Source organism: Eriocheir sinensis, chromosome 64, assembly GCF_024679095.1.
Source record: "Eriocheir sinensis breed Jianghai 21 chromosome 64, ASM2467909v1, whole genome shotgun sequence".
Classification (NCBI taxonomy): domain Eukaryota; kingdom Metazoa; phylum Arthropoda; class Malacostraca; order Decapoda; family Varunidae; genus Eriocheir; species Eriocheir sinensis.
The window spans coordinates 6,020,292-6,031,519 of record NC_066572.1 but is presented as its reverse complement, the minus strand read 5'-3'; the positions used below and the strand labels follow the sequence as shown (position 1 = coordinate 6,031,519).

Genomic DNA, 11,228 nt, shown 5'->3' with positions numbered 1-11,228 from the left:
CAGTCACACCAGGCATCTCAACCATCTCAGAATGCCTTGCTTCACCCATCAACCACCAATTTACCATAAGCCAGAAATTTGTCCCCAAGGCATGATGTCCCTTGTTCACCAAGCTGGCAGTGAGAAGCAGAGGCTGGAGGGCCTTGTGATCCAGGCCAGCGAGGAACAGGAGATCAAGAAGAGGACGAGAAGTTGGCAGTGCTCAGGAGGACAACCAGAAGAAGAAGGATCATCTGGCTAGCTGCAGCAGAGCCAGCTTCATCAATACAACCAAGGAGAAACTGGACAAGCTCATAGCAATGCTGCAAGAGATCCAGCAGGAAAAGTCAAGGAGAAGTAAGTGAGGTCTATATTTACAATTGTTTGTTTCATTTGCTTTGTTTTCAGATTTCCTTCTCTGCCAGAATGGGAAGAATGGAGTCGTCCTTCTTTTTCTTTGATCGCCTCCTGGATTGAGGTCGATGGCATTTATGAACCTTCTCCAGGTAGTTGTGTCCATTGCATTGCCCTTGCTGCTCTCATTCCTTGTACCTCCTCTGAAGTCCTTGCCTCTGCTGTGCTCTGCCCAGCCATCCTCTTCCCTCAACAGCTGCTTCCTGCCCCTTGTTGTAGCCTCCTTGTCTCCTCTCACCACAACAAACTCATTCAGAATCAGAGTAAAAACCATTAAACTAATAGTCATTCACTCATGGCTTCCAGACTTTTACTCCTAGTTGTTTATGCAGGGGAGGGGGAGGGAAAAGAGGCAGAAAAGGTTATGAAAATGAACCTCCCTAATGTCCTTGCAGTCAGGGAGAAGAATTGTGTTCATAAATTCAGAATAAATTTCAGAATCTACATGATGAGGATGAAGAGGACAACCAGAAGAAGAAGGATCATCTGGCCCAGCTGCAGCAGAGAGCCAGCTTCATCAATACAACCAAGGAGAAACTGGACAAGCTCAGCAATGCTGCAAGAGATCCAGCAGGAAAAGTCAAAGGAGAAGTAAGTGAGGTCTATATTTACAATTGTTTGTTTCATTTTGCTTTGTTTTCAGATTTCTTCTGCCAGAATGGGAAGAATGGAGTCGTCCTTCTCTTTTTCTTTGATCGCCTCCTGATTGAGGTCGATGGCATTTATGAACCTTCTCCAGGTAGTTGTGTCCATTGCATTGCCCTTTGCTGCTCTCATTCCTTGTACCTCCTCTGAAGTCCTTGCCTCTGCTGTGCTCTGCCCAGCCATCCTCTTCCTCAACAGCTGCTTCCCTGCCCTTGTTAGCCTCCTTGTCTCCTCTCACCACAACAAACTATTCAGAATCAGAGTAAAACCATTAAACTAATAGTCATTCACTCATGGCTTCCAGACTTACTCCTAGTTGTTTATGCAGGGGAGGGAGGAAAAGAGGCAGAAAAGGTTATGAAAATGAACCTCCCTAATGTCCTTGCAGTCAGGGAGGAGAATTGTGTTATAAATTCAGAATAAATTTCAGAATCTACATGATGAGGATGAAGGATGTACAGAGGAAGCAAAATGGTATGCTGACTAAACTACTGGAAGCAGCACTAGAAATAGGAACACTATGACCTGCCCAGGCAAGACTGTTAGAGGCTTAGACAGAGCTATGGTGCAGAGCTGGCTGGCTTGCAGCAGGTCACCCTGGACTGGCTCAGACAGACAACCAGGATGGATTGATGATGGAATATGATGGAGCTTAACATGTAATTTCATCTCTAACATATTTCAAACTAATGTATAGTGAATATAAAGCTGCATATTCATATAATTACAGAAGACCCCGCCGTTCACGGGTATTTGGTTCTTATGAGATTCCTGTGATCCGTGAATTCATGATCGACGGGACTATAATCAAATATCAAATTTTATCTCGATTGAATAAAAAAGGATTTCTAAGGCATTTCTAAGCATTGTTATAGTTTTACATACACATAAATCACAAATTAAATATGGACTAATAATTTAACACTGGTTGGTTGTTGGTTAATGGCTGCAGGGTAGCCTCCTTAACCCTATCCTTGGCAAGCGCTTGAACGAGACTATCCCCCAGGCACACTGGGGGAAGGGATCTTTAATTGCTGTATCTCAAAAACTATTCATCACAGCTACAAAACAAAAACACCATTGGAAAGAGGAGGCCAAAATCTATAAGATTCGGTTATGCAAGCCTCTCCTGCAAATGTACAGGCATGTTCAGGGGGTGTTTTTTGCTATGTGTGACTGGTGCTCAGAGGGAGCTTTTAGCACTGCCAGCAAGTGACGCTAGTGCTCGCTCTTTTAACCTTTGTATCTCAAAAACTATTCATCACAGTTAAAAAAAACAAAAACACCATTGGAAAGAGGAGGCCAAGCTCTATACGATTCAGTAATGTAAGCCTCTCCTGTGAAAGTACAGGCACGTTCCGGGGGTGTTGCCTGTGAAGACAAACATTTATATGTGCGCGACGGTCAGCCGTAAGGCAACTACTGAGTAGATCTCTTGGTGATGGGGTGCTGGCAGGGCAGTATTGCCAACTGCAAAATTTACAACTATTTGGTCAAAATATCAGTCATGTGATAGGTGAAGCTATGCAAAAATGTAGCTATATTGGTCAACAACATCCACCAGTTGCTCATCCATTGATTTTGCGTGCTTTTTGCGCTATAGGCTGATATGATTTTCCACCAAATTTCGTAGAAAACCCACTGAATTGGCAATGCTGTGGGTGAGAAATGATGTTGGAACACACTCATACGCGGGAAATTTGAGGCGACTGGAGCTCGCAGCGAGCGTTTAGCAACAAAAAGGGTTAATGGTTTGCTTTGCCTCGTGTATGAGCGAGCACTGACGAGACATGCATGCACACATGCACCGTGTGGCATGGGTAAACGGCCTTCATGGCTCGCTTTGCTCTGGTGACTGCTGGGCGAGGCATACACCATGTTGTGAGTAAACGGCAGGGTAGCTCGCCTGCCCCTTAATGGTTCACTTTGCCTCTTCAGTTGAGCGTGGATGAGGCCCTCAGTCATGAATCGTGGCGGCGGCAAACAGCGGGGTAACACGCCAGCACCTAATGGCTTGCTTTGCCTCGTGAGTTGACGAGGCACGCACCGTGTGGCGGGTAATCGGTGGGGTAGCTCGCTCGCCCGCTTGTCGGTGCGTGTGAGACCTTAGTGGGTAAACAGTGCGGGTAGGTCGCCTGCTTGCAATGTTTGAGCTGAGCGCCACAGACTGCGTGTATGTGAGTTTTCACCCGTGTTCGGCGGGGTGTTGTAAATACCCCACCCACGCAGACAACCAGGATGGATTGGATGATAGAATATGATGCAGCTTTAACATGTACTTCATACTCTTAACGTATTGCAAACTAATGTATAGTGAATATAAAGCTGCATATTTATAGAATTATATTAATTTCTATGAATTAGAAAAAAATCTAAAGAGAACGACTGAGCCCCAAGTTTGGCGAGGTAAAGGTCATCGTGCACCAAACACCTGAAAGGCTGCACAAGGTGTTACTTTACCCTTGACTTTCCAAGCCACTCCGACTCACTGCTCATAACTGAACACCCATTTGGAAACTGCAAAGAAAAGCGTGTTTTGATTTCTCTGTGTCGGTGCCCATTTCCATCCCAGGAGTCAGTGCCGCCGGGACTTTCAGATCATCACAGTATCTTCTCCAGGCTCCTCAGACACTGCCAGTTTATCAGCCATCTTGAAAATAAGGATAATTTTTTGGTGGGCTGTGCAGTGACTGCCCTGGCCAGGGTCAAACCTGAAGCCCCGTCCAGACGAGGGGCAGTTGCCCGCCGTGCAAACACTATTACCAGATATCATACTGCTTCAACTGTTTCGATGGTGGGAGCGAAGATGACGTCAGGAGCGGGAAAACTACGGGCAAATCATCCAAGTGCCCTTGCTCGTGGGCGAGGCAATACCTGCTGGTTTAATGGTTGGTATAAAGAGAGCATGTTGCCAGACACACAAAGTTAACCTGCGGAACTCCCTTGCAGTCAGTTTCAGATTTCCACCGTACGTGCACTTGACGGGAGAACATGTCTGTCCCGTGTGGCAAAGAACAGGTGTGGTCAAGGGAAGCCACTGTGCAATTAATTGACCTCTATAAACAGCACCCTTGCTGTAGCCCATGTTGTGCTACTCTCAGGCTGCCTGCCCTGGACTGCCCGGTCTGCTATGTGTGCCTGGTAGTGGCAAAAACCCTCCACCAACTGTTCGACCTGGTAACCCTTCTAAACAAGCGAGGAATATACGATCAACGGGCAGTGCCGGGCAGGCAACTGCCCATCGTGTGGACACAAGTTTGCCCGCCAGTTTTTGCCCGGTGAACGGAGTAGGGACTGTGGCACACAGCAACATCTGGTAGCACTGTTTGTTGCCAGATCTGTTTCCTCGTTTATGTGCTTATGACGTCATCCCGCTGCTTAGTATGATATGGTAACAGTGTTTGCACGGCGGGCAACTGCCCCTCGTCTGGACGGGCCTTAAGCTAGTGGAGCTGTAGCTGGCATGCCAGCCACACCACAGGGAGACTTGATGAAGGGGCTTACCACAAGTAAGTGTTTTTGGTAAATAGCAGGTCAGCACCATCTTGGCAGTGGGCATGAATAACCAGTAGCAAGAAAGGAAGGAGATAAACAAGAATTTCAATTCAAGGAGACTTTTACAGATTTTACAGCCATTTATTGAGTAAATGTGATTGAAAGTTCCAGAACCAGGTTAGATAAGTTTATGGGCAGGGGCCACAGATGACAGGAATGGGTTGGAAATAGCCGGGTAATTGGAACAGACATTACAGCGATTCATTTAGTTAAAACATGGTTGAAAGTACCAGAACAAGATTGGATAAATTCGTGGATGTGGGCCACCGATGGCAGCGATTGGTTTGAAACAGCTTTCTTTGAATTAGGTGCTTCATTTTAACATCTCCGTGGTGCAGTGGTTACTGTGCCTAACTATGAATCTGTGGGCCAGGGTTCAAATGGCAGGCACACAAGGCACCCAGCTGTTCATTCTCTCTTTCGGGCTGGTGGATAAATGGGTACCTGGGGAAACCTGGGGAAGGTAAACAGTAAACTTGTATGTCATGCTGACCCTGTGTCTTCTGTTTGTGTTCTCACCCACCTCAGGCTCAAGGGCCACTTGTACAGAGATGAGAACCGTGGCCATGCACAGCTGATGCTCCCAACTTTATTATCCTTAGCCTCCCACAGTCATGTTTTTGATCAGCCTTGTGACAGGCCCAGTAAGAATAAGATGAAGCGTGTGTAAATATTTACCTCAGTGTACCCTGGCAGGGACATCCAGGCAGCCATCCAGAAGAGGGTCTCCCAAGTCACCGAACTTCAGGAGGAGATCAAGGACCAAGAACAGAGTAATCTGCAATTAACTCAGCAGCTCACAGCCTCAGAAACCAAGCTGCAACACATCCACCAGGCGTGGGACCTCAAGCAGGACAGCCTCAACAAAGAGATCAAGGAGCAGAAACAGTAAGCCTTTATGAAGTTTTCAGTATACAAACCATTTTCCTTTTGCATCTATTTCTCTGACACTGTCCCCTCACACAGCCACCCCTGAATGGAGCGCCGTGGCAGAAGAGGCTCCTCCAGGCTTCCTCGTCTTGGCAGGCCCTCTCACCACACATATCTTTTGCCAACCAACCAACTCACTCTCTTAACTTTTCTATTGCCATGTCTATCTCCTCTACACTTCCCCTTGTAGGTATGATGTGGTTGTTCCACTTGAATCTTTACTTCCATACTGGTCACTTCTCTTTCCTCATGAATTGAGATGCCTTTTCCTTACCTCCTTTGTCTCTTCATTCCCTTTAACACGTCCGCTGCGATTGGCACGGATTTGGCTTTCACTGGTAGCCTGGTAACCCATACTCCCAGGTCTTTCCCTGCCTCTGTGGTGGATAGTGGAGTGTTTCCCATGTGGTATCGGTGTGCTGGATATCCCCTCCCAAGGTGCAGGAATACATTCTTCTATATTAAATTGTAGCAGCCACTCTTTGTTCCATTTCTGTATCCTGGTGATGTCTTCTGGCAGGAAGTCCACAGTCAAGGGGTTGAGAAGTGCTCCGTTGCTCCCCTTGCTGTACAAGTATCAGTTGTTCCTCTCACAACTTTTTCCAGAGGAGCATTTGTCCTCCAGATAGGTTTCACCTTCCTGCCAAAAGCAAAGAGCGATGAAGAATTGCACCATTTTATTCCTCGTCATGGCCCGGTGATCCCGTTATTCACTCATGTCTGTGTAAGGTGTAGCAAGTGTTAAGAAAGAACATAAGATTGTCATTTAAGCAATAGTTATGAGGGTTGTTCCTACCTACACTCAGAATACTGCACTTCCCTACATTGAACTCCATCTGCCATTTATTCGCCCAGTCATACAATCTGTTTAGTTCACCCTGGAGAATACTAGCGTCCTGATCCGACTCAATTACTCTACCGATCCTGGTATCATCTGCAAACTTACTGACATATTTCACGATGGCCCGCTGATCATACTGAGGCACCACGGATGTCGGTGTCCAGTACCCACTCACTGTTGCATAAGGTGAGGCAAGTCTTTTCTCTGCAGGGTTCTCGAGGACCTGGAGCGCAACCAGACGGAGCAGGACATTGTGTGCAAGGAAGTGAGTGATGACGTGGCTGACCTGGACGGGCAGATCAGACAGTCCATGGAGGAGATCCGGAACACCAACATCATGATAAAGAACAACTACAAGCTTATCCTCGATGCTGTATGTACCATTTTACTTATTAATACATTAACTCAAATTCCACTGGTCAGGAAATTCATTGTCGTGCTTTATGCAAACAAGGAATGGAGGCGTAAGGGACAGAGTCAACTTTGCTCTAGTTTGCACTGGGAAAGTCAAGATACACACCACAGGATGAACAAGAAATATAATGCAAGGGAAAGTGACCTAGTATGTGGTGTAAGGGACAGAGTCAACTTTGCTCTAGTTTGCACTGGGAAAGTCAAGATACACACCACAGGATGAACAAGAAATATAATGCAAGGGAAAAGTGACCTAGTATGTGGTGTAAGGGACAGAGTCAACTTTGCTCTAGTTTGCACTGGGAAAGTCAAGATACACACCACAGGATGAACAAGAAATATAATGCAAGGGAAAAGTGACCTAGTATGTGGTGTGCCAAGGATGAGTTTTCCTTCGCAACTTGTATCTTGTTCTGCCTGAGATGTGTAGCCTTGCCTCTCCTTGTGCAGACTAGATAGAACTGTCTTTGTCCTCCCAGCGCCTCAGTGATAATGCGTAGCCTACCTTTTCTCATACAAACTAGGAAAAATTGGCTCTGTCCTTCAAGCGCCTCAGTGATACCCCCCAAGACAAGTGTAGCCTGCCTCTCCTCGTGCAGACTAGATAGAACTGTCTTTGTCCCCCTAATGCTGCAGCTGTAACCCCCAAGACAGAAACATAGCCTGCCTCTCCTCGTGCAAACTAGATAGAACTGTCTTTGTCCCCCTAATGCTGCAGCTGTAACCCCCAAGACAGAAACATAGCCTGCCTCTCCTTGTGCAGACTAGATAGAACTGTCTTTGTCCCCCTAATGCTGCAGCTGTAACCCCCAAGACAGAAACATAGCCTGCCTCTCATCGTGCAGACTAGATAGAACTGTCTTTGTCCCCCTAATGCTGCAGCTGTAACCCCCAAGACAGAAACATAGCCTGCCTTCCCTTGTGCAGACTAGATATAATTGGCTCTGTCCCAAACTAGATAGAATTGGCTTTGTCCTTCAAGTGCCTCAGTGATACCCCCCAAGACAAGTGTAGCCTGTCATTCCTTGTTCAAACTAGATAGAATTGGCTTTGTCCTTCTAACACCACAGCTGTAACCCCCAAGACAAGTGTAGCCTGTCTTTCCTTGTGCAAACTAGATAGAATTGGCTTTGTCCTTCAAGTGCCTCAGTGATACCCCCCAAGACAGAAGCTTAGCATGTCTTTCCTTGTTCAAACTACATATAATTGGTTTTGTCCCCCTAATGCCACAGCTATAATCCCATAAGACAGGCATCTGAAACTTCAAAAAATGTTGATCTCCGTCGGACTCTCTGCGTGGGTGCCTGGAACATCCTGAGCCCCCCGAAGGATCAGCGACAGCCTCATTTGTCAGCTTGTCTATATTATTTTTTTACAGCAACGGAGGGAGCTCAAGGAAGGGCAAAAATTAAAACAAACAAAAAAATAGACTAGGCTAGACACCGCTCCATCCAAGGAAAACAGAACGAGAACCCAGAAGAGACGTCAATTTTGGGTGGAACACAACTCGGGAGGCTGAGAGTGAACATAGTGGGGCTCTGAGATGAGGAGACCTGGTGAGGGAGAGATCAGTAGTGGGCCACAGCGATGGTGCCTGTCTCAAGAGAGTAGCTGTGGCCATTTCTCGCTGACTGCAGTCCTCTGTTGTTGGGGATTATGAGTGTGTGATGCTGGTGATGTTGAAGCACTCCCTGGCCTTCATATCTCTTATTGCAGTGTACACCCCTACTGAGATGTGTGGACTTTAGGAGAAAGAGATGTTCTACGCCAAGCTTGACTCTGTAGTTGACCAGTGCCCTGACACAACCCACTCATTGTCGTGCGTGACTTTAATGCAGTTACTGGCACAGAGAGAGATGGCTGTGTGATATGTGTTGGTCCCCACGGCTCTTGTACCAGAAACATCAACATTTCACTCCTTCTGAGCTTTGCAAAACCCAGAAGGCTGAGGATTACTGGTTCCTGAGATGCGAGCCTTGCCGCTGGTCTTGGAGCAGCAATACTAGTGGTGTGGCAAAGGAGATTGATCACATCCTTGCTAGTACTTGTTAGAGGATCCTCCAGAAATGTAGGGTTTTACACTGCTGAGTTCATTACAGTTGACCACAGACTTCTTGTTACAAAATTGAGGATATGCTTCAGGTCCATGAAATTCTTGAGATGCAACTCTCTGCAGCCTTATCTTGAGAAGCTCAGAGACCAGGTGTGTGCTCAGGGAGAGAGTGGGCTTTCGTCAATGGGTGGATCAGCATCCGCCACCTGCAACCCAGTAGCTGGAAGCTGCCCAGTTGGAGGGTCTGCCATGTACAGCTGCTCAAAATACTCAGCCCAATGAGCCCTCTGCCCTTCCACGTCCGACACGAGGCAGCCATCAGCTGTTTGGATAGCGCTCACCTGGGAGGGAGACTTGGAGCAGGGCTTCTTCAGGGCTCGGTAAGCAGGTTGGAAGTCATTCTCATTTAAGTGTCCCCTGACTTCCTCAGCAAGACCCCTAACATACCTCTCCTTGTCTCTCCTCAGGAGAGCTCTAGTCCTACGTGACAGAGCCCTGTCATGGTCCCGATTCCCAGCAAGTGTCTGGCAGCGCGTCTCTCCTCAATATTCTCCAGCATCTCCTCCGAGGCAAACCCACTCCTAGATCTCGGGCGCTTTCCAATACACTCCTTGGCAGCTCAAAGAGTCGCATTTGAAGGTATCCCACAGTTCTACAGGGTTCTCAAGGGAGCCGAGCACATTGAACTGTTTGAGACTGTCACTGCATAGTCTTGAGCACATGCCAAGTCTTTCAGCAGTCTAGAGCAGGGGAGAGACACGAAAACTGAATGGCCGAAGCCCCCTTATAAAGCCGAAAAGTGCGCCATAGTGGACGCTGATTGGCCGGCTTAACAGCGCACGCTCATTGGCTCTCAGCACTGCAGAAATTTAAAAAGTTGTAAACCGGTCATGTGCCCACAGTCTGCACCGCGGGCCACAGAAATGATCCTGGAGCCCTTCGGCAGGCCGCACCTAATGTTGAATGATGTAAAGTCCCGTGGGCCGCACCAAGGGTGCTCGCGGGCCGCGGGTTGGGGACCTATGCTCTAAAGGTTAAAGGTTACCCCTGGCCTGGGTGTATGGGCTGGTGCCCCATCTGTACCACACAGCTGCTCCCAAAACAAGGGTGTGTTGGGATTTCTTAGTAGGTGAATATAGTCAGAAGTGGCAGCCAGTCACCTTGTATCAATGTCTGTTTCCTTACAGATGGAGGAAGGCAACGTTGAGCTGATGTCTGCCCTCACTGAGGCCACCAAGTGTGTGGAGAAGTTTAGGTCTGCAGAGTGACTCCAGTCCTCAGGCGGGCCAAGGCTTCAGAGGATACCAGGCTGAGGATCAATGGGGATTCAGTTCTTACTTCCGGACTTTATATTTTCTAAGGCTTATGGATTTACGCCTTTATATTTCCTAAGGCTTACGGTTATACTATAGTGTTACGTAGTGTTGTCGGGAGCATTTATTGGTGCAGCAGTTACTTGCATCCTGAGTGTTGCAGGGTGTGGCTGTTACTCTGCACTCGTGTACCCAGGCAGGTTTTTACACTTTTCAGGCACTTGTGTACCCAGGCAGGTTTTTACACACCTTTTCAGGCACTGGTGTACCCAGGAAGGTTTATACACACCTGTTCAGGCACTGGTGTACCCATGCAGGTTTACACCTTTTCAGGCACTGTGTACCCAGGCAGGTTTTCACACACCTTTTCAGGCACTTGTGTACCCAGGCAGGTTTTTACACACCTTTTCAGGCACTTGTGTACCCAGGCAGGTTTTTACACACCTTTTCAGGCACTTGTGTACCCAGGCAGGTTTTTACACACCTTTTCAGGCACTTGTGTACCCAGGCAGGTTTTTACACACCTTTTCAGGCACTTGTGTACCCAGGCAGGTCTTTACTCACCTTTTCAGGCACTTGTGTACCCAGGCAGGTTTTTACACACCTTTTCAGGCACTTGTGTACCCAGGCAGGTTTTTACACACCTTTTCAGGCACTTGTGTACCCAGGCAGGTTTTTACACACCTTTTCAGGCAAGGTATTTTGCTTTCATATCTTCACCTTAGTTTCAGGATGTCATTTTCACCTTTTGTAGATTTTTTGTATATTGCAAACATTTATTTTACTAAACTTCTACAAATTTTGGTGATTTTCCTTCCATACTCTGTCTTTCACTACAGTGGTAATATATGTATATCTCCATAGTAAAACTCTAATGCTAATAATTCAGTTTCAATAATGACTCCATGGCTGCCGCGAAATGTGTGTAGTTTTTTTTTACCTGAAAGCTTTTGTAGTCTGAAAATTGCCATTGTGTACTGCAGGGCTGCATAGGTGATCTCTTCTCTGATTGGACAGCATCTTGAGGCAGCCTTGCTCGGCTCATCTTGAGAAACTGGCCTCCACACTGCATCTTGCCACTTTT

At 47.1% G+C, this 11,228-nt stretch overlaps 1 protein-coding gene across 13 annotated transcripts; it reads left to right on the top strand.

The window, feature by feature from the left end:
* Positions 1–858: 858 nt before the first annotated feature.
* LOC126987344 (uncharacterized) lies at positions 859–11,028 on the top strand. 13 transcript variants are annotated; one of them, XM_050844326.1, is made up of 6 exons: positions 859–984; positions 5,290–5,481; positions 6,575–6,737; positions 10,019–10,344; positions 10,537–10,696; positions 10,737–11,028. In XM_050844326.1, exons 1-4 carry the CDS (start codon positions 947–949, stop codon positions 10,097–10,099), a joined length of 474 nt encoding a protein of 157 aa, XP_050700283.1. In that variant the 5' UTR covers positions 859–946; the 3' UTR covers positions 10,100–10,344; positions 10,537–10,696; positions 10,737–11,028. The 13 variants fall into 13 exon arrangements, with proteins under 13 accessions (XP_050700283.1, XP_050700282.1, XP_050700281.1 ...); XM_050844325.1 differs by lacking the exon at positions 859–984 and adding an exon at positions 4,487–4,560; XM_050844324.1 differs by lacking the exon at positions 859–984 and adding an exon at positions 4,696–5,056 and having other exon boundaries at positions 10,657–10,696.
* The last annotated feature ends 200 nt before the right edge of the window (positions 11,029–11,228 follow it).

Excerpts from the sequence above, each read along its gene's own strand:
- LOC126987344 (XM_050844323.1), top strand. The coding sequence starts at position 4,950 with ATGAATCTGTGGGCCAGGGTTCAAATGGCAGGCACACAAGGCACCCAG. Across the intron at positions 5,057-5,289 it reads CCTGGGGAAACCTGGGGAAG|GGACATCCAGGCAGCCATCC; the intron begins GTAAACAGTAAA and ends GTACCCTGGCAG. Across the intron at positions 5,482-6,574 it reads GAGATCAAGGAGCAGAAACA|GGTTCTCGAGGACCTGGAGC; the intron begins GTAAGCCTTTAT and ends TTTTCTCTGCAG.